This window comes from Ochlerotatus camptorhynchus, unplaced genomic scaffold, assembly GCF_037179485.1.
Source record: "Ochlerotatus camptorhynchus isolate MF236.1 unplaced genomic scaffold, CSIRO-AGI_Acam_v1.1 ptg000577l, whole genome shotgun sequence".
Lineage (NCBI taxonomy): Eukaryota > Metazoa > Arthropoda > Insecta > Diptera > Culicidae > Ochlerotatus > Ochlerotatus camptorhynchus.
Genome location: NW_027041058.1, coordinates 1133336 through 1155306, shown reverse-complemented (window position 1 = coordinate 1155306; position 21971 = coordinate 1133336). Strand labels below are relative to the sequence as shown.

At 45.4% G+C, this 21971-nt stretch overlaps 3 protein-coding genes across 6 annotated transcripts in view; 2 read left to right on the top strand and 1 right to left on the bottom strand.

Moving 5' to 3' along the window:
- The window catches only part of Xxylt (Xyloside xylosyltransferase), a 302336-nt gene that overhangs the window by 203213 nt on the left and 77152 nt on the right, over nt 1-21971 (top strand). The gene's annotated exons all lie outside the window — the stretch shown is intronic.
- On the top strand, nt 1073-2617 carry LOC135713761 (otefin-like). The gene is made up of 2 exons (XM_065236994.1): nt 1073-1192; nt 1261-2617. Exon 2 carries the CDS (start codon nt 1262-1264, stop codon nt 2489-2491), a length of 1230 nt encoding a protein of 409 aa, XP_065093066.1. The 5' UTR covers nt 1073-1192; nt 1261; the 3' UTR covers nt 2492-2617.
- The window catches only part of LOC135713682 (protein dopey-1 homolog), a 78644-nt gene continuing 64162 nt past the window's right edge, over nt 7490-21971 (bottom strand). For 3 of the 4 annotated variants that reach the window (XM_065236852.1, XM_065236849.1, XM_065236853.1), the window contains 8 exons: nt 9994-10179; nt 9783-9930; nt 9573-9725; nt 9316-9511; nt 8946-8957; nt 8667-8834; nt 8450-8591; nt 7490-8366 (listed from right to left, as the gene is read on the bottom strand). In XM_065236852.1, coding sequence (XP_065092924.1) covers nt 8151-8366; nt 8450-8591; nt 8667-8834; nt 8946-8957; nt 9316-9511; nt 9573-9725; nt 9783-9930; nt 9994-10179 — 1221 coding nt within the window. In that variant the 3' untranslated portion in view covers nt 7490-8150. The remainder of the gene's footprint in view (nt 8367-8449; nt 8592-8666; nt 8835-8945; nt 8958-9315; nt 9512-9572; nt 9726-9782; nt 9931-9993; nt 10180-21971) is intronic. The other variant, XM_065236850.1, reaches the window with a different exon arrangement.

The following is a 21971-nucleotide window of genomic DNA, read 5'->3' as shown; positions in this document are numbered from 1 at the left end:
TCCCCAAGGTGCTGGAACGAAAAGTTCAGTGCGGGTGGTACCAGGAGACGAAATTTATATCATTCTGTATGTGGACGATTTGCTCATCGCTGGGAGGAAGATTGAAACGATTGTGAATCTGAAGAAAGCCCTGAGTTCGACGTTCAAGATGACGGACTGCGGTGAGATCAGTCGTTTCCTAGGTATGAAACTAGAATACGACCGTGCGACGAATTCCATGAAACTCTCTCAAGAAACGAAATCGAAAAAAATATTGATACGCTTTAAGATGACGGATTGTAACCCGACCAAGACGCCTATGGAGAAGAACCTGGTTGTTTCCCGTGATGGTGAGTCAACCCAAGAACCGTACCGTGAGCTGCTGGGCACAATTATGTACGTAATGCTGTGCACCAGGACTGATTTGTGTATTTTTATTGACGAATTTCCATGTACAATTCCACATAATTTTCATGTGACCACACATAAACAGAATCCACTCAGAAGCACACATGGAATTTATGAGTCAAATGAATAGTATGTGTGGTTACACATGGCTTTTATGTGTACACATATTAATGCAGATTGCATCTGAAACTGGACTGTCCCAAAAATGCAAAAAGTGTGATAAAAGCTCGGATAAAAGTGCACGTTTCCGTCAAATCGTTTTGATGTCTTAAGGAATAAGTGCACCCGAGACAACAAGACGAGTAGACGTAAACTTGCAATTTTATCACACTTTTTAATAAGTGAAAACGCGCTTATTAGTCCAATTTGGTGTGAAATGCGCAATAAGTATGTGTCTGACACATAGATATCATTTGTTGATCACATTGCAAAAATTCATGTGTGGGACACATAAAAACAATCTTTGAAATTTTATTAGTGTAGGGCTTTACACAAATTGCACCAAACAACCGGGCGTGAATGCCTGGAAGTGATTGACATTTGAGCCATCAGCATTCAGTAAACGTCAGAGCAGTCTCCATTCGAGCTGAAAATGTTTGATTCCACCCCTGCCACACAGCTCGAAACCTTGACCAATCGTGGAAAAACAAGACTAAAGGCTTTTCAAAAAACAACTTCTCTGCCGCGGTGTAACGTCAATTAAAAACCGCAAAAAGTGAACGGCTACAGAAGTTCTCAGCGTAAGCTATCGTTTAAAACGGACAAATTTCGATATTAAAATCGCGTTTTGGGCTAAGTTTGTGAGGTAAGAGGGCATTTTTCTTGATTTCCTTCGATTTATCGATGTTATAACGTTTCTTCCCCGTTTTCCAGGATGGAAAACTTCGATGACCTCTCCAATGATCAACTGCGTCGGAAGATGCTCGAGTTTGGCATGCCCAATATGCCCATCACTGCAACGACCCGGAAGCTGGTGGTAAAGAAATTGAAGAACTACGTCGATAGTGCCAACAGTAAAACGCGCCGGGATACGATTCACGTCACCAAGTTTTCCTCCGACGATGACACGGATACCGCCGAAGAACCAAAAAAGGTCCAGAAGAAGGAATCTAGTCGACGCGTCACCATCGGCGGACCTGCATCTAAGCTGTCGAAAACGCTCCCGGTGGTGCCAGATTTACCGCCACCGAAACCGGCAGCGGCAAAATCCGATAAGCTCGATCCAGCTAACAAGCGTAGGTCAGGTAGAATTACTCCGGTTCTAAGCAAGGATGATGCTCCAAAAGTGACTGCCTCGAAGGAACCGGTGATCATTGAAGACTCTTCCGAAGAAGATGAAGAGATGCTCCCATTATCTCAAATGATGAACCGTCGTGATCGTAAGTCGGCAAGTCCGTCTTTGTCGCGGGCGGAAATGGTCACCACTTCGTACGTTCATCAAGTGGAAATGACCGCAAAACCGCCAATCTTAGAAGAAATGGAAATAGACCTCACCGAGTCGACGGGTAGCGTTGTGGTTGAGCCAGAACCAGAACCGATACCGGAACGCAGACCGCGCCCTCAGCTTACGCCTTCCCGTGAGTCGCACTATACTACCAACATCACATCCACCAGCACAAGTAGTAAGAGGGCAACAATAGGCAGTGGATTTTCCGCAGCTACTACACCCAGTCGTCAAAGTGAGCTGTCTTCGTCGTTTGGACGGCCTTCGCTTGCCACAACGTACACTCCTCGGGAAGCAAGACGCGAAGAAGTTCAAATTGAGCCAACAGATTCTCCCTATCTGAGTGAATTCACCAAACGCCTCTCCCGGTTGAAGACGGAGAATGCCCAACTGAATGCGCTGCGGGATCACCCGATCCGGCGTACGATTGCGCCCAGCTATGCTTCGACCAGGGTAGCCGACGACAATTACGTTTCCTCGCGTTTGGTATCGACACGGGGTCAGCGGCCGGAAGGGCCCAACCGGAAGGAGGGTGAAATTAGAACACACCTGCGGCAGGTCATCCTCTCGTTGGATCAAAAGTATTCGATCAAGAACATGTTCTATCTGCTGATTGTCGCGATGGTTGTCATATTTTTGTTTGTGTTATTTTTCCTGTAAGCTTGGGTACGGTAAGTTGAGCTGGATGACTCAGGCTTGGATGGAATACGAACCAGGTGTGAATGTAGAAAGCTGTTTTTTATTAATTGCGTGTATTGATATTGTTGTATACTTCCTTGTAACTCTTGCGACCTATGTCAATAATAAAATTATTTTTAATTCTCTTAATACTCCTAAATTTATCTTTCAATTTGATGGAGGTTAGGGTGACACTCGATGCAGGAGGAATAAAAATTACCGTTGAATGGGGCCATGTACAAAATGAGTAGATCCACGCTAAATGACGAATCCATCTGACGCGACCTTCTCCGATTTGTATGAAACTTTGCATAATTGTTTGTTATGGTCGACATAACGAGGAAAAGAAAGTTGGTTATACCTACTATACAATGGATTGAAATTCTTGAAAACATTCCTCGGCGTACTTCAATATTTCTAGACGAACAATTGAAATAGGCGGAACAACCAAACGTAAACAATGGCTTTAAACGCAAATTCCTCCAGAATCAAAGCACATCCAAGCAATCTAACACCGTCATCTGATAGAGCAAAGTTCCTTTATCGAATGGCATTGTTAGTTTGCGTGGGAGTGTTTTGATTCTCGAGAATTTTATGTTTAAAGTCATTGTTTTCGTTTGGTTGTTCCGCCTATTTCAATTGTTGGTCTAGATATGTATTCTATTCTAATTTTGAAGAATTGCTTGATGCTGATGTACGAGAATTTTAAGATTCCCTGGTAGTAGACACCCCGGATAAGCTTCAAGAAAACGTTTGTTTAAAAATATTAAAGAATTGCGCTGTTTTGCTCGTGCACTTTGTATCAGTTTTTTTTTACCAACAATATGATATTGTTGGGCTACAAAATGGTGAGTTGACAACCTGGAAGGAGCGGAATACCTAGCCCTGGTCCTCATAAGTTCCTACTTCACGCCTCCCCGAGTCATATGATAACAAAAGACTACCAGCTGAAACATGGACACAGCTGGGTGGCGTAGCCTGGGCAATGTTGCCAGTCCGGCAATAGCAAAGTGAAGAGGTGCGACGCGAACACTGGCGCGGTAACCATAGTACCATAGTACGGTGATAGAGAAAATGCTTCACCAAACCTGAGCGTCTGTTCACCATGGAGGTGCGGCTCAAAACGGCGTCTGTTCTCCATGTTAGGAGCGGCTAATCACCGTCGTTGTGCCAGCGTGGGACTCTAAATAGAGCTGTGCACGATGGTCCCTCGGCGAGACAGGGGGGTGGGGCAGGCCCAAGAAGCCGCCCTGGAAAAAAAAAAACAAAGTTGCAAATACCGAAGAAAGAAATACGAATCGGAACACTTGGCACAGACCTACGCGACGAAATAAGGACTACGATTGGAAACTCAGAACATGGAACTGCAAATCGCTCGGCTTCCCGGGCTGCGATAGGTTAATCTATGACGAACTATAACGCAACTTCGAAGCTGGACGGGACAAAAGGTATGGAAAAGCGGGCATCGAGCGGCTACTTTCTACCAGAGCTGTGGCACCACCAACGAGCTGGAAACCGGCTTTGTAGTGCTGGGTAAGATGCGCCAACGCGTGATTGGTTGGCAGCCGATCAACGCGAGGATGTGCAAGTTGAGGATTAAGGGCCGTTTCTTCAACTACAGCATCATCAACGTGCACTAGACCCGACGACGAGAAAGAAGCGTTCTATGCGCAGCTGGAGCAGGTGTACGACGGCTATTCGCAACGGGACGTCAAAATCGTCATCGGCGACATGAACGCTCAGGTAGGACGGGAGGCATGGTAGGCACGGGGTATGGTAGTTCGAAGTACCTTTTCCCTCCGCAAGGATATCCATAAAGCCACCTGGAGATCACCTGACCAACATACAGAAAACCAAATCGATCACGTTCTAATCGACGGGAAATTCTTCTCCGACATTATCAACGTCCGCACGTACCGCAGTGCGAACATAGATTCGGACCCTAGTTCGGACCACTACCTAGTTGCAGTATGCATGCGCTCAAAACTCTCGACGGTGCATAACACACGTCGAAGTCGAACGCCGCGACCCAACATTGAGCAACTACGGGACGCCGGAGTTGCCCAGGACTACGCGCAGCAGCTGGAAGTTGCACTACCCACGGAAGAGCAGCTTGGCGCAGCTTCTCTTGAAGATGGCTGGAGGGACATCCGTTCAGCCATAGGTAGTACTGCTGCAGCGGCACTAGGTACTGCAATCCCGGACCGAAGAAATGACTGGTTTGACGGCGAATGCAAACTGTTAGTAGAGGAGAAGAATGCAGCACGGGCGAGAATGCTGCAACACCGTACGAGATTGAATGTGGAGCGATACAGACAAAACTCCGTTTTCCGAATGAAGAAGCGTCAGCAGGAAGCCCGAGATCACAAGGCGATGGAAAATCTGTACCGCGTAAATGACACACGGAAGTTCTACGAGAAGCTAAATAGTTCGCGCAAAGGCTACGTGCCGCAAGCCGATATGTGCAAGGACTTGGACGGTAACCTTCTCACGAACGAGTGTGAGGTGATTGAGAGGTGCAAGCAATACTATCATAGAGGTAACTCTAAGACTAGAAGGTCCCGAAATAACGTGCTCAACTTTTTGGCTCAGCTCTGGTACTCTTTTCGGTCCCAAGCTAATCAATTCACCCCTCGAAACATAGGAAAAACCAATAACCCCTCATTTTATCTGTCAAACTTTCATAGCGAATCAAAACAAACATTGCATAGTACTAGAATTTCGACTAGAATGGGATACGTTAATCGTTTGCTTGGGACCAATAGGCTAGTCAAGTAGTGAGCCAATTCAAAATCGTTAGTTTCGTATTGATTGTTGGTACTATGACGAGTACCTCAACGGTGAAGCAGCAGAAAACGAAGGTGGCACGGCAATAGACCTTGGAGCACGCGCAGAAGACGACAGGCTACCGGCCCCTGATCTTCAAGAAGTTGAGGAGGAGATCGGTCGGCTGAAGAACAACAAAGCAACTGGTGTAGATCAACTACCAAGTGAGCTATTAAAATACGGTGGTGAAGCACTGGCTAGAGCGCTGCACTGGGTAATTGCCAAGATTTGGGAGGAGGAGATATTACCGGAGGAGTGAATGGAAGGTGTCGTATGCCCCATCTACAAAAAGGGCGACAAGTTGGATTGCTGCAACTACCGCGCGATCACACTGCTGAGCGCCGCCTAAAAGGTACTCTCGCAAATTTTATCCCGCCGCCTGTCACTATTTGCAAGAGAGTTCGTGGGGAAATACCGGGTGGGATTCATGGGTGCCCGCGCTACCACGAACCAAATTTTCGCGATTCTGCAGGTTCTGCAGAAATGCCGCGAATACAACGTGCCCACACATCATTTGTTCATCGATTTCAAATCCACATAGAACACAATCGATCGAGGTCAGCTATGGCAGATTATGCACGAGTACGGATTTCCGGATAAACTGACGCGATTGGTCAAGTGATGTGCGTTGTTCGAGTATCGGGGACACTCTCGAGTCCCTTTGAATCTCGAAAGGGGTTACGGCAAGGTGATGGACTTTCGTGTCTGCTGTTCAACATCGCGTTAGAAGGTGTGATTAGAAGAGCTGGGATAGACACGAGTGGCACGATCTACAGGAAGTCATCCAGCTTCTTGGCTTCGCCGATGACATTGACATCATGGCACGGAACTTTGAGACGATGGCGGAAACGTACATCAGACTGAAGGCTGAAGCTAGGCGGATTGGACTTGCCATCAACGCATCAAAGACAAAATACATGAAAGGAAGAGGTTCTAGGGAAGACAATGTTAGCCTCCCTCCCACCCCGAGTTCAGATTGACGGTGACGAAATCGAGGTGGTCGATGAGTTCGTGTATTTGGGCTCACTGGTGACCGCCGAAAATGATACCAGCAGAGAAATTCAAAGACGCATTATGGCAGGGAATTGTGCCTACTTTGGACTCCGGAGGACGCTCCGGTCGAATAAAATTCGCCGCCGCACGAAGTTGACTGTCTACAAGACGCTGATTAGACCGGTGGTCCTTTACGACCACGAGACCTGGACTATGCCCGTGGAGGACCAACGCGCCCTTGGTGTTTTCGAACGGAAGGTGTTGCGTACCATCTACGGTGGAGTGCAGATAGATGACGGAACGTGGAGGAGGCAAATGAATCACGCATTGCATCAGCTGCTGGGAGAACCATCTATCGTCCACATTGCAAAAATTGGGCGACTACGGTGGGCTGGGCACGTCGTAAGAATGCCGCACGACGACCCAGAGAAAATGGTTCTAGAAAGCGACCCAACAGGAACAAGAAGAAAAGGCGCGCAGGATCGATCAAGTAGAAGGTGACCTGTGGACCCTTCGCAGACTACGAGGCTGGTGAACTGTGGTCATAGATCGAGTAGAGTGGAGACGACTTCTTCGGACAGCAGAGGACAACAAGGCCTTAGCTTGATTGGTAAGGTAAGGTACACGCAGAGAAATGATTTTTAAATTCAAATAGATATATTTTTGGCTCAGGGCCTAATATATTTTTGGTATTGATTCAAATATATTATTCGGTTAATTCAAAGAAAAATATTTTTGAATCAACAAACCGGTTTTAGAGTCAATAATCTGTCTTTTGATTCTAAAAACCATTTTGTTGATTCAAAAATATGTTTTGTTCAAATAGTGATACAATATGTTTGAATCAATAACAAAATACATTAGGCCCTCAAACAAAAATCCATTTTTCTGCGTGTATGATATTGTTTTTATTGTTTATTGTAGACGTCATCTCGATTAAATGAAACGTTTTCGTGCTACGATTTATAGAAAAATATTGAACACACCATTTTGAAAATTTTTTGAAACAATCGAAACAATTTTAGCGTTAGCAATTAGCTATACCTAATAGATGGCCAGTCGGATTTCATTTCTGAATGGCTACGTGTTCCACAAGATTCCCAACGTTGAAATCATGGCTATTTTGTGATACACCACAAACGGTACTGAAATTGTCCTGGCTTAACTTTTTCGAAAACAATCGCGAACGTTTTTCAAATTTATTAAAATTTTCACATTTCACAATCCATTCATTGTGTTGGGGACACTAGGTTGTTTGTTTGTTTGAATTTTTTTTGTCTTGATAACTTACTTACAGTCAACTAAACACATTCTTACGGTTCGTAATCATTTTTTGATTCATCATCATTCAAGGAACTTCTGCAATCATAGAAAAATAAGCTAGTGAACATGCAGAAATCGAACTTCCTCTTCTTTAATTTAAATTATATATTAGCTCTCTAATTTCCATCTACGTAAATCTATATTGTAATCTGCGTGTGTGTGTGTCTGTTCATCTCGTGTGCTATACGTTCTGTCTTTATATCACTTTTCAAATATTTTCACTATCCGGAAGAGAACGAGACCATCATGCGCAGTCAAACCCCCGTCGCTTTAGTTCCGTTTCCCTGACTTTCACTTACGTCCTAATTTAGAATAAATAGAGTTAATTTGATAAATTTTTGACTTTACACAATCAGAAAGAGAGGAATAACGATGGAACGGAAAGTCGAACCAAAACAAACAAAATATCTGTGATCACAATTCAAGTTTCACGTACGGCTAGTTTTCGGTTATACCCGATTCAAATGGAGCACATGGGCAAGTACTTACCCGATATGCTCTACTTGGCCGTGGGCATCTTTTCGAGGAAATCCAGCGCCAGGACCTTCTCCACCTCGTCGAGGCAGTTTTTGGTGTCCTTCTCGGTGTCGGCCGTGAAGGAAATGTGCGACGGCCAACGCATCGACAGCGTCGAGAAAAAGCTGTACAGATCCTGCAGGGTGTTGATCGACTGGCAGGTCAGCATGATGTGGCTTCCCTTGGTGGTTTGGGCCTTCTGTGGATAAGTAATGGTACCCATAACTAGCTGCATACTTTGGAAATCCCATAAACGCATTCATCCTGAGATTCAGTACCTACCGGCGAATGTGACGTATACCGGAAGTCCATCAGCTGCGATATCCGAGTGACGTGAGGAATGAAGGCTACGCATTTGGCATCGTCGTAGCTTCCCGGTGTTAGATAGTGCTCGTTCTGACTGCTAACGAACGCCCAACGGTACCTGCAACGAGTCGTCGTAGTCGACATGGTTAGGAAATCCACCCAAAACTCCCACAACCGAATTTAGGTTATTTACATTTGAAAGTGCGGCAAAATGGTCGCTGGGAGGACGCATCCCAGCTCCAGCAGCTTCGCCGTCTCCAGCTGTACCATTCGCCAGTGGGGATGCCCGTACGAGTACAGACCGTTGTTGGTGTTGGTCACCCAGGCCGTGTCGAGCCCGGATAGCATCCGAATGTGTTGACTGGAAAAATAAAATTATTGAGACCTCCTTAGTAAGAGCATGGTTTGAGCTTGGGCATGGACCGGATCCACGGAGTTGCGAAGTTACTCAAGGGAGGGAACGTTTTCTTACCTCGATTGCGACCTGATAAACAGTGTGGGACAGTGGTCAGAGAAAGAGAGAAAAAGAGACAAAATATCGACTGGTCAAAATTTGAGCAATACTTCTTCTTTGAACTATGTTGTTTTTTTAATAAGAAAAAACCAAAAGCAAATATTCTACTACAATCAATAGTTATGTGGTGTGATGTCCTACTGTAACAGGCGGAGTCAGAAGTGGAGAAGGAGAGAGCGAGCTGAAAGCGTATGGATGGAAATTTGTATTTACAAAAGCGTTGGATTAGAAACTGAAAGAACCGCGATATGTGGCTACTGGCAGAGCGATGTGATGAGCATAAGTTAGCAAGAGAGACACTTGGAATCCAACCGAACCCGGAACTCACCTAAACTCCTCGGTATCTGTCATCAGTTCTTGCTCGATCGACAGGAACACCTGCACCATTTCGGCAATGATGATCGGCCAGAGGCTGGTCACGTTGTCGGCCGACATTCGCAGCAACAGCACTCGGAAGCAGAGGAACACAGCCGACTGGATAAGGGGGACTACCTGCGGGAGCCGTAGACTGTTGGCAAGTTGTTCTGGAAATGTTCAAAGTTTCAACTAGGATTCTCCGATGACGTTGAGCAGAAGGTCACAAACCTTGAATCTCCGGCATGTACTTGTGGTATTGATCCACCTCGCTGCAGAAGATGACGAAGGCTAACCGCTTCAGCAGTAGTGCCCTCTGTTCGTACTCCTGTTCCTTGGAGGTGAATATGTTCAGCGTTCCGGTTTGTGCTAGTGGCAAGCGATCTGCGAATTAAAGAATTGCACATTACTGAAATTCAAGCTAGTCTTCGGAAAACCTACTCATAAGATCTCTAAAAGTGGTATTATCACAGGTCATCAAACTATCCAGGATAGTTTTCCAGTAGGGCAAGCAGCGGCTATCGAACTGGAAGAAGGCTCCATCCAGCAGCAGATCGAGAGCGTCCTTCCGCCATGCTTTTCGAGTATACTGTGAACATAGCAGAACACATTAGTCACATATGGGGAACGCTCAAATTGATAGGAAACTGACCTGATAGGTGCTCAAACTCGCCAGCAAGTGGGAGCACGCGTGGAACGTTGGAATGTTCTTCACGGTGTGGGTTTTCAGATAAGGCACAATGTTGTACATAACGCCGGTCACGACTGTGGTTACCTTGTCCTTCTCCTGGGAACTGAACACCACATCCAACAGCGGGGCCAGGATGCTTGCCAGGATCTGTTTGGTGTGAGATAAAGGAGAACAAGGGCTTTGGTTATAATTTATTCGGTTTTGATTTTCATTTCGATCGTCCATAAAATCAATAGCAACTATCCCAATAAACATTCATAGCTGAATAATAAATTATATTCAGGCAAAAAATACTTATTCAGCTTTCAATCAGCTCGCTGAGTTTGTTCGTTTTGTTCGCTGCCTACAACAGCTCGGCCAATGTATTTTGTTGTTCAAAATGGTGGAAGTAAAGAAAACGATTGGATTTGTCTTTCCCAATGGAAGTGCGAAGCCCACAATGGACGAAATTGTCAGTTTTGTGAAGGCACTGGATGCTAATCTCGTTGAAGTGGAAGCAACGTATAGGGTTACGGAGGAGAAGACGGTTTTCATTAAGTTCAAATCGGAGGAGTTTGTATGCCTTTAGTGAAGCCAAATTATGCTCGTCAATTTGAAAACAACTAAATCAATTTTGCATTGAACATTGCACTCAGGGATGCCAGATTTAAAAATATGTCTGCATTTTTAAGACATTTGAATTTGTGTAGACATTTTAATCCCACAGACATTTTGAAGGTATTTAATATTTGGTGAAGATTTTTGATGATATGTTGAAAATGATGAACTGAAATTGTTTAGAGTAAATTGTTTTAGAGTACATCAACCAACCACTCCCTCGCTCAAGTGAATTCCCGCGCATTATGTTTCTTTGTTTTTGACAGTTGCAAATAAAAACCCAAACAAGATACAACGCAAAACAGTTCGTCGCGAATTTATTTCCGAAAATTAAACTGAAAATTCCGCTTGATACAACAACATTTTATGGTCCTTCGGTTCCGGATGTCACGATTGACTATGGAAGTACTGACGATCAAGCGGAACTCGCTCTTCGAGAAGATGAAGTGGGAGCTAAATATGGCGAAACGCGTCCAGAACCGGAGCCCTCAACTTTGTGAGGTTAGGGAACGCGTCGATCGGCTGCACCAGCTCGGAAACAATTTTTTCGACTTGCAGAGTGAAATCGCCGTCATTGGAAGCAGTTTCATCGGTTTTCAACTACCGGACTGAGTTTGAGGAGTTATATTATGAAGCCAAATGTATCTACTCGCAGATGGAGGAAGGGTCTGTTGGTGGTGATGACACGTTTGAGGAACCAACCAACAATCTACGGCATGCAGTTTCGGCACTGCTGGAAACGCAACGGTTGCTCCTGTAGAACCAAGCAACGGTTGCTCCTGTAGAACCAAGCCAAACGAGTGCGTTAACTGCCCAGCTAGGGGACTTTCGAGAAGCATCACTTCGTGCCATTGCAGCTAAACCAATGCTCAACGTACGATTCCTCCAATCAACATTCCTATCTTCAACGGTGACCGCAAGGACTGTCGCTCTTTCAAGGACCTTTTTGTTAGTACCATTCACGACAAGGAGACGTTGCGTGACTCACAAAAGCTGCAGTATCTCCTTTCATACCTTGACGGTGAAGCTTAGGCATTGGTGAGCTCGTTTACGATCACGGATGCGAATTACAACCAAGTGTGGGACAAGTTAGTGGAACGATATGATCAACATAAGTTCACCGTTTTCTCGCTAGTGAAGAAATTCCTTGAACAGCCAGTCGTGTCATCTACGCACCCGAGCAGCCTTCGGAAACTAGTAACGACATCCGACGAAGTTATTAGACAACTGAGTGCTATGGGTGCCCAGTACGAATCGTGTGACCCGTGGCTCATTCACCTCCTTTTGGAAAAAAAATCGACAAGGAAACACGTTCTCAGTGGGCCACAAAAATCGTCGATATGCAGAATCCTACGTTTCAAGAGTTCCTGAAATTCCTCGAAAACCGTTGTGATGCCCTCGAGACATGTTCCTCGTTCACGCGGAAGATCTTTACGAATCCGGAAGCTACGAAAAAGGAAATTCGGAAGGATCAAGCGAAGCCTATAGAGAGGAAGTTTCAAAGCTTTCACATCGCACCCCAGCTGTGCCCGAAGTGCTCTTCGGAACAGCATCAGATCTATCAGTGTGACTCCTTCAAAGCCTTAAGCGTCGCTGACCGTAGGGAGTTAGTGCAGAAGTCAAGACTGTGCTTCAACTGCCTCAGGCCGTCGCACTCAGTGAAGAATTGTTCATCGAAGTCTTCGTGTAGGGTCAATGGTTGCAATCAGCGAAAACACACGCTCCTCTGTCAACAGGGTGACAGCTAGGCAGCGCATTTAGTGCAAGCACCGTCAATCCAATCGGCATACAGCTCACCGGCCTCAGAGCCAGCGGTACAGGAAGTTCGCTCAACGAATGAGGTCTCGAGCTTCAAAGCGGATGTACTTGCGACACAGTCGGCTACCAATATTGCGGTGCTACCTACGGCACTCATTAAGATTCGAGGTAAGAGTGGCAGGCGCCGCAGCTGGTACTACTAAGGGGATAGTACATGTGAAACTGTCATCTCGATTCAACGATGAAGTAATCCTGACTACTCAAGCATACGTTCTGGATGTTTTGACTACAACTATGCCAAGTCAGACTTTCGATTTGAAGCGAATGATGTTCTTGCAAGCGATCCCGTTCGACGCTTCGAGAAATCGACGTCATTCTCGGAGTAGAGTTGTTCCTACCTATGCTCCGAATGGGTCAAATTACCGATGAAGATGGGATTGCCAGTAGCACAGAACTCGGTGTTTGGCTGGCTGGTAGCTGGACGATTCGAAGGTGGGGCTTGTATTCAAACACATTGTACGTCCCTCAATGTCGACTCCGATGTCAACATCGACAAATCGCTGCGAATGTTTTGGGAGAGTGAAGAAGTTCCGTCGCTCACAGCTGATGAGATGCGTGCTACTGAGATTTTCAAAACAACTCACAAGCGAGATGAAACTGGCAGATTTGTGGTTCGGCTACCATTTGACGAAACGAAAACTGCGCTAGGAGAATCGCTAGTGGCAGCCGTCAAGAGGTTGCATGCCATGGAGCGAAAAAATTTGGTGAATCCGACGTTTAAGCAGCAGTACGAACACTTTAGGGATGGTCCATTAATTATGTCACGCAAATTTGGCCCATTTTCAACCCCCCCCCCCTCCTCGCTTTGTCACATTTTTTGTATGGACCTTAATTTTTTTTGTATGGATCGTCACAGTTTTCAAAAACCCCCCTTCCCCCTAAATGTGTGACATAATTAATGGACGACCACTTATGTCGGAGTATTTGCGTTTGGGCCACATGGAACCTGTCCCAGACGAGGAAATCGACAAGCAGCCGAACGAATGTTTCTATTTACCGCATCACGCTGTGCACAATGAAGATAGCTCAACGACTAAGTTACGTGTTCATCGGGAGTCTCGCTCAACGATCGATTGCTTATTGGACCTAATAACACTGAAAACTTTCTGGATGTATTGTCTCACTTTCGTAGTTATCCAGTAGTGTTCACAAGCGATGCAGAGAAGATGTATTGACAAGTATGGGTAGCTGAGGATCAAGTGGACTACCTCCGAGTGGTGTTTAGGAAGAATCCCGAAGATCCCATCCAACACTTTCGCCTGCTTACCGTTACGTACGGAACATCATGTGCTGCATATCTAGCTACAGAATCTCTTCGACAAGCCGCTGGATTTGCCCTTAGGAAATGGTCGTCGAATATACCAGAACTCGTCGAGGACATTGCAGATAGTAGAGATGGCCCAATTCCTTTGCTGTTTACAAATGACTCGGATTCTGTTAAAGCCTTGGGTATACGTTGGTCGCCCAGAGAAGACTCGTTCGACTTCAAGGTGTATCTAAACATCGATAGCAGCAACACCAAACGTCAGCTTCTGTCGGACGCATCGAAGCTGTTCGATCCTGTTCCAGCAGCTCTGGTTGTACGACTTGACCTGGGATGACCTACTTCCCGCAGCAATTGAGGAAGAGTGGGTTGGCGTTAAAAACAATCTTCACCTGTTGGAAAAGGTCCGTATACCACGTTGGATTGTTAATCACGAAGAAAGAATGCCGCTTGTTGGGTTCTCAGACGCATCAGAGTCCGCATATGCCGCAGTAGTCTATGGCCGTTCGGTTGATCCGAACGGTGAAGTACGAGTTACACTAATCGCCGCTAAAACCAAGGTAGCACCTATCAAGCAAATTACATTACCACGCCTCGAGTTGAATGCTGCTGTGCTCCTGACGACGCTGATGAAGAAGATCTCTTCTGCTCTCGATCACCTCAATCTGCAGATGCATGCTTGGTCGGACTCAACAATAGTACTAGAATGGTTATCATCGCACCCACGAAAGTGGAAAACATATGTTACCAATCGCACTGCAACCATCCTGAATGTACTTCCAAGAAGCTCATGGCATCATGTAGCTTCCGGAGATAACCCAGCGGACTGTGCGTCAAGAGGAATAACGCCATCTGAACTCTTGGAGCACCCACTCTGGTGGACGGGACCTTCCTGGCTCTACAAGTAAGATGATTTCCTAGATCACCTAGTCGCACAACCTGCAATATGTGAAGCAAACCATCAAGTCACGATTTTAAATACCAATATTGTCCCAAGGAGTGATTTCACCATAGAACAGTATCTTTTGAATAGCTACTCGTCGATTCGAGTAGTATGTCGAATTCTCGCGGTTATCAACCGATTCATTTGTAACCTCAAATCTGTTCGTAGAGAAGACCGAAAAGTGGGAACAATAACTCCAACAGAATGAAGAAGAAGAACAAAAGGTGAAAGCTGTCAAACCGTTTATTGTAATATTTAATCATTTTCTTCAATAAATATAAAAAAAAAAAAAAAAAATAGAACAACAAGCGTCACATGGCTCAAAACGACGCATTCATCACCGAACTTACATGTCTCCATAAAGGAACCAACCTGCCCAGTAAAAGCAAACTACGCTCGCTACATCCTTTCATCGATGGAGAAGGAACACTTCGTGTAGGAGGGAGACTCCAGAACGCCAATCTCCCCTACGAAATGAAGCACCCAGCAATTCTACCAAGTCACCATCGTTTCACGGAGCTGATTATTCAAGACACACACCTTGTCAATCTACATGCAGGACCCACATTGTTGCTAGTGTTTTATTCTTATTAAAAGTCCAAGTGTTAACTATTTATACCAACTTTATTTAAGCAAACGAACTTAACACGGCGAGGACTATATCGATAATGATGGCTGACGGTGCTGCGTATTTTATGCTACCAGCATGTTGTAGTTATGAAAAGATCAGTGGTGCCATCAATACTGCAACATCTTCCGCTTTCTTCAAAAGCATTCAGAACTGTAGATGAAAATCCTTTAACTTTTCCGGCACACCCGTTGACATTTGATTTACCGGCGGCGATATCGGCGACGTTACAGTAGGCGATGTTTCGGCTATCACCTCAGCACAGAACAGAAGGAGAAGTGCAAACAAATCGGTGAATCAAAAAGTGTTCGTTTTTCTGCTCAACAAGCGATGTGTTGTGGTAGCGTTCCACACGGGCTTTCTATGTGCACTCACACTATCATAGCATGCTGCCTATCTTAACTGCAGGCAGAAGATGCCTTCTACCGCTAGGTGCGCTAGTGTTCGCAAATGACAAGTGGAGCCACTTTCTGATCCAAAGTTCCATTCCTGTGACCTCAGCCTCCGTTTGACAAGAAGGAAAAACCTGATTGGATTCTCCGTTCAGCAGCGAGGAAGTTTCATTTAAGCAGATCTCAGGAGGACACATTGGATAGGATGACATTGTGCGGCTCGGCAGCGTATTGGGATCCTTACGCGGCTTTAGGTGGACCAAGGAACGACGGTATTCCGCCCCGTTGACGTTTACCAAGTAGGATCTGTCGTTGTATCTATGGAAAATCATTCCTGGCGTCCAAAGTTTCGAAGATTCAGGATGCGCTTGAACGTATACCGGAGAACCAATATCCAGCTCCGGTAATTTTTGTGTCTTCCGATCATAATGCAATTTCGATTGTTTACGGTTCTTTTCTATTCTAGCTGTAGGAACACCACAGCGGGTTGAGCGTGACAGCAAACGCGCAGCCGGACTAGAACCAATTTTGTTTGGAATGTTGCGCCAGTGAAGCAATGCATACCAGAAGTCAGATCCACTTTCTTTTGCTTTCTTCATCAGGTTTTTTGCGATTTTGACTGGAGCCTCTGCCTTTCCATTGGCTTGTTGGTGATGGGGAGCTGATGAAGCCAATTCGAAGTCCCAATCTACAGCAAACCTGATCATCTTTTGGCTAGTGAAATTTGTACCGTTATCTGTAACGACCCTTTGTGGTACTCCGTAGCGAGAAAATTTTTGCGTACACGCAGCGATTACAGATTCGGGAGTCAAATCTTTCAAAAGATTAACCACAGACAAACAGACATAACACTCGCAAGTTGTTCATCGAACAAGCATTTAACGGTCAATTTAAAAGTATCGTAGTTGGTAGTACCGCCACCTGTGACGCGCATAGTCAATTCCCTTGCGTTTGACGTTTACACACTACCGCCATCTGTTCAGCGTACTACCCACCACAGTGTACTCAACAGATGGCGGTAATGTTTTAGCGACTATGTTTTACAGTGAGAAACATTCAATGTGTTATGTCTGTTTGTCTGTGGATTAACCTCGAAGAAATCCGAAAAATGATCAACCGTGACTTTTCATCGACGGATTCTGTTGTGACGGTGCATACTTAGCACATACTGCACATCCTTTCACCAAATCCTTGATTTGGGAGGTCATCCCCGGCCAGAACAGATTAGCACAAGCCAACCTCAACGTAGCTTCTATTCCATTGTGGCTTGCGTGGCAGCTCTCAATCAACTTTTTGCGAAGAACTTGCGGAATTAGAATGCGATCCTCACGGAATACCAATCCATCTTGAGTCGAAAGCTCATTACGATAACCAAAATACATCTTAATGCCATCAGGAACACTGTCAGCGTACTTGGGCCAGCCGTTTCGAATGTAATCAATGATCAACTGCATCGCTTGGTCCTTTTCTGTCTCCTGCATAATTTCATTCAATCTGGCGCTTGACACGCAAAGAAAGTTGCTCAGCTTCACCTCTTGAATTGCTTCGAACACCTTGAAAATATTCTTCTTCTTGTACTCGTCTCGAGGTTCGATGTTTGACAACGGTGCACGAGACAGTGCATCAGCCATAACGTTATCTCCTCCGGTGACGAATTAGATTGACAAATTATATCGTTGAAGGTTGAGCAACATGTGTTGCAAACGACGAGGTGCTGACAGCTGACAGGTTTGCGAAACACAGTTATAAGCGGTTTGTGATCGGTTTTGACCGTAGCTTTCGGGTTTCCAACAATCAACTGATCGAAACGAACACAAGCGAAGACTATGGCCAGCAACTCCTTCTCGATCTGAGCATAGTTCTTCTCAGTTGCGGTCAACGTTCTCGATGCGTATCCTATTACCATAGAGGTAACTCTAAGACCACTGGGTCCCGAAGAAAATCATTATTATTTTTGGCTCACTCAGTACCAGAACAACGGTCCCAAGCAGTCCCAAGCTATTTCACTCACCCCTGCATGTTCTGCATGAATCCACACACCCCTGATGTTATCTGTCAAACTTTCATAGCGAATCAAAACAAACATAGTGTAGTAATAGAATTTCAACTAGAATAGGGTACGTTAATCGTTTGCTTGGGACCAATAGGCTACTAAAGTGGTGAGCCAATTTAAAATCGTTAGTTTCGTATTGATTGTTGCTATTACCCCGTCACGTTGAAACACTGCTACTCCAAGGCCGATGCTACTTGCATCGCACTCGATAGTGAGAGGTTGATTTACATCATAGTATCTTAACGTTTTTATATCCGATACCAATGATTTTACCTGACAAAACTCGTCTTCTTCCACAGAGGTCCACTTCCAAGGTTCTGCTTCCAGGATCAGCTTTCGAAGGATGGTCAAATTAGTGCTGAGATTCTTGATAAAACGACCCAAGTATGTAATCATACCCACGAACCTATGGACATCTTTCCGATTCTGCGGCCGCGGAAATTCGCGAATAGCCACGATCTTCGACTCATCCGGTTTGAGACCCTCGTCGGTGAGAACGTGTCCGTAGAACTTCACTGATCTTTCACACAGTTTTAGCTTCGATTTGTTGAGTTTGATGTTATGAAGCTCCAACTGACATAGAAGTTTTTCGAGGCAATTGTTATGTTTTGCTAATGCCTCCTCAAGTGTATCTCCAATGCCGTATACGAGTAAATCATCCGCAATGCATTCAACGCCGTCTAAACCTTCGATAACTTCTTGCAGTTTGATTTGGAAAATTTCCGGTGCCGGAGCAATTCCAAACGGAAGTCGTGTCCAACGGTACCGACCAAACGGAGTCCAGAACGTTGTCAGTTTACTGCTTTCTTCATCCAGTACGACGTGCCAGAATCCTTTCCTTGCATCCATGGTGGTAAAAACCTTCGCCTTGCCCAGCTCCGGTAGTATTTCATCCAACGTCACGAATTGAAGATTCGGTCTTTTGAGCGCTTTATTGAGTGGAACTGGATCCAAGCAAATCCGAACTCCTGATTCTGGACCTCCATGTTGAACAATCACGATATTGCTCACCCAATCCGTATGACTTGTTTCTTTGACAATTATTCCATCATTCTCAAGGGATTCCAATTCACTTTTCAGCTTACCTCTCATCGCTATAGGCACCCGTCGTGGAGCTTGGACGGATGGTTTGACACTGTGATCTAGCTCCAAACCAACAGTTCCTGGAAGTTTTCCGTAGCCAGTAAAGAGTTCCCGATGACCATCGACGAGCTTCTGCGCTTTCACCCGATAGACGTTGAACAGCTCTTCCGACTGTGCTGATAGGTGACCTGACTCCGGTTTGCCAAACGACACTGTGTTGCAAAATTTAACTAGTCCGAGTTCACGGGAAGCTCTTGCAGACAACAGCGGACAACATCCACTACTTGAAGCACCAAGAGAAACTTCTTGCCTGACCGACGACATGGGACTTTCACTTGTCCCAGAACGTTGATTGGATTGCCCCCAAAGCTCTGTAGACGGAACTTTGATGGAAGCAGTGGTGGCACTTGAACTCCGGACAACTTTATCAAGGTAGCATGCCCAACAAGACTGGTATTAGCACCGGTGTCCAATTCGCATAAGACGGTTTTCCAAGACTCACCGAGCTTCAGATTGATTTCCGCCAGAACGCTCCCTCCGTTGCTTGAGTTGTCGTAGATCTTGCCAATTTCGTATTCTTCTTCCGTTTCTGTTGACGATTCACTTCCTGAAGCAGATTTCCTTTCCGATTCGCTATCCTCTTTCACTTCTTTTATGCGCTTTGACTTCCGGCTCTTCGATTTCCCTGCTGCTTTGCACACTTTCTCGAAATGGTTTTTGCCCTTGCAGCGGTGACACCGCTTACCCAAGGCTGGACACACTCCCTTCGTGAACTCATGGACATCTCCGCAGAATTTACAGCGCAGTAATTTTTGTTTCGATGCTCCTTTAACCTTCGTTACTTTGTTCACTTCTGGAGAAATTCCGAGCTCCTGTGACCTCTTTGCAGCGATTTCTTCGGCACGGCATAAATCGACAGCTTTTTCCAGAGTGATGTCTGTGATGGTTAACATTTTCGTTCGAAGACGAGGCCATTTATTAGCTGTTACAACTTTGTAAGCCAACAGTTCCTTCTCCAGCGCACCCAGTTTGGCAACCTTCGCATGTACTTTGAGTCTTGTATTGAAATCGTCGATTGATTCTCCGAACGATTGCACAGCCGAAAAGAAATCAAGGCGATCCACGATTACGTTCCTCTTGGCTATCACCTTTTCTTTAATTGCTGCGAGCGCTGTTTGTGGATCCACTCGCTGTTCTGCAGTCAGCTCAAAGTTGAAGAACTTCTTTCTTGCTGGTTCACCAATTACCGACAGCAAAAAGCTCACCTTCTTGGCATTATCCGTAGGAGGCCATTTATTCATATCGATGGCCTTCGAATAGTTCTCCCAGCTCCTCTCAAAGAATTCGAAGTTTTCCGACATGTCGCCCTCCAATGATAGAGGTGACGGCTGCGGTACTGGAACATACGACGCACTTGCTTGTGGTTGTGTTACCTCTCGAAAAGCTGCTGATTCACTACGCGACGATGCTGTTACTGTATTCATCAGATGCGTAAATATTTTCGTTTGATGTTCCAAGAACATCTTGAATTGGTCATTATCCATATCGATGAGGATTTTTGAACCTAAATCACATGAAATTTTTCACTTGACAAAATGGCCGCCGACGCGACGAAACACGAGCGAACAGCTAAGATTTTTTTTTCTTTTCACTCTGTGTAAACAGTTCAATAACTTCCGCGATTTCACTTTATGACGCCGGAAACAGTTAGAAGCCTGCGGCACTTCCTGACACCATGTTTTATTCTTATTAAAAGTCCAAGAGTTAACTATTTATACCAACTTTATTTAAGCAAACGAACTTAACACGGCGAGGACTATATCGATAATGATGGCTGACGGTGCTGCGTATTTTATGCTACCAGCATGTGGTAGTGATGAAAAGATCAGTGGTGCCATCAATACTGCAACAGCTAGCTATACTCAATCAACGATTTTGGATAATTGGATGCCAGAACGTGATTCGTCGGGCAGTACAGAACTGCCTCCACTGCTGTCGTATGAAAGCGAAGACTGCTACTCAACTTATTGGTTGCTTGCCAGCCGTTCGCACCATGCCAGTGCGAGCTTTCATCCACGTTGGGATTGATTATGCCGGCAGAGATGCCAGGCTTATTTTGAAAAAATCTGGCAAAACCCGAATAAAATGTCTGGCAAAAATCTGGCATAGCAAATAAACATAGGAAGCTGCCAGACTTCTCAAAAAATCTGTCTGGCAGAGCTTAAATTTCTCTGGCTATGCCAGATAAATCTGGCAACCTGGCAACGCTGTATGCCGGTCAAATCATCCTCAAAAGCGGCAATCCTCGTAAACCTCTCCTAACCAAGGGTTACATAGTTGTGTTCGTGTGCCTTTCCACTCAAGCTATTCACCTAGAGGCTGCCAGTGATTTATCGTCCGCAGTATTCATCGAAGCGCTCAAGAGGTTCATCGCTCGTCGTGGTTTATGTACAGAGATTTTGTCTGACAATGGGACACATTTCATCGGTGCTGATCGCCAGATGCAGGAGTTTTTCCAATCCGATGAATTTAGAGCTCAAGCAAGCCGCTTTTCTTCGAACGTAGGCATCAAGTGGACATTCATACCACCATCCGCACCCCCACATGGGTGGTTTGTGGTAGGTGGCAGTGAAGAGTGTCAAAACGCACTTATACAAGGTGCTCAGTCATGGACCGCAAACCTTCGAATATCTGTATACTATTCTCACCCAAGTAGAAGCCTGCCTTAATTCAAGACCGTTGTATGCCATATCCAATTCACCGGACGACTACAATGTTTTAACTCCAGGGCATTTCATCATTGGGCAGCCGATGAATCTGCTGCCAGAACCATCAGTCCCAAACGTACCCGTTGATCGACTCGACTCTTGGCAGTTATGTCAGAAGCAGCTAGAAGAAATTTGGCAGCGCTGGAGAAATGAATACGTTTCATCTTTGCAACCACGAACCAAGTGGCAATCTATGGAGGATAACCTGTAGATCAACAGACTTGTTCTAGTAAAAAATGGGAACACTCCACCAGCACAGCGGGAGCTTGCCCGGATTATCGCGGTCCATCCGGATCGTCAAGGTGTTGTGAGGACTGTCACACTTCGCAGAGGATCATCTGAATACCAACGACCGATCCACAAGTTGGTACCGCTGCCGACAGCTTAAGATAT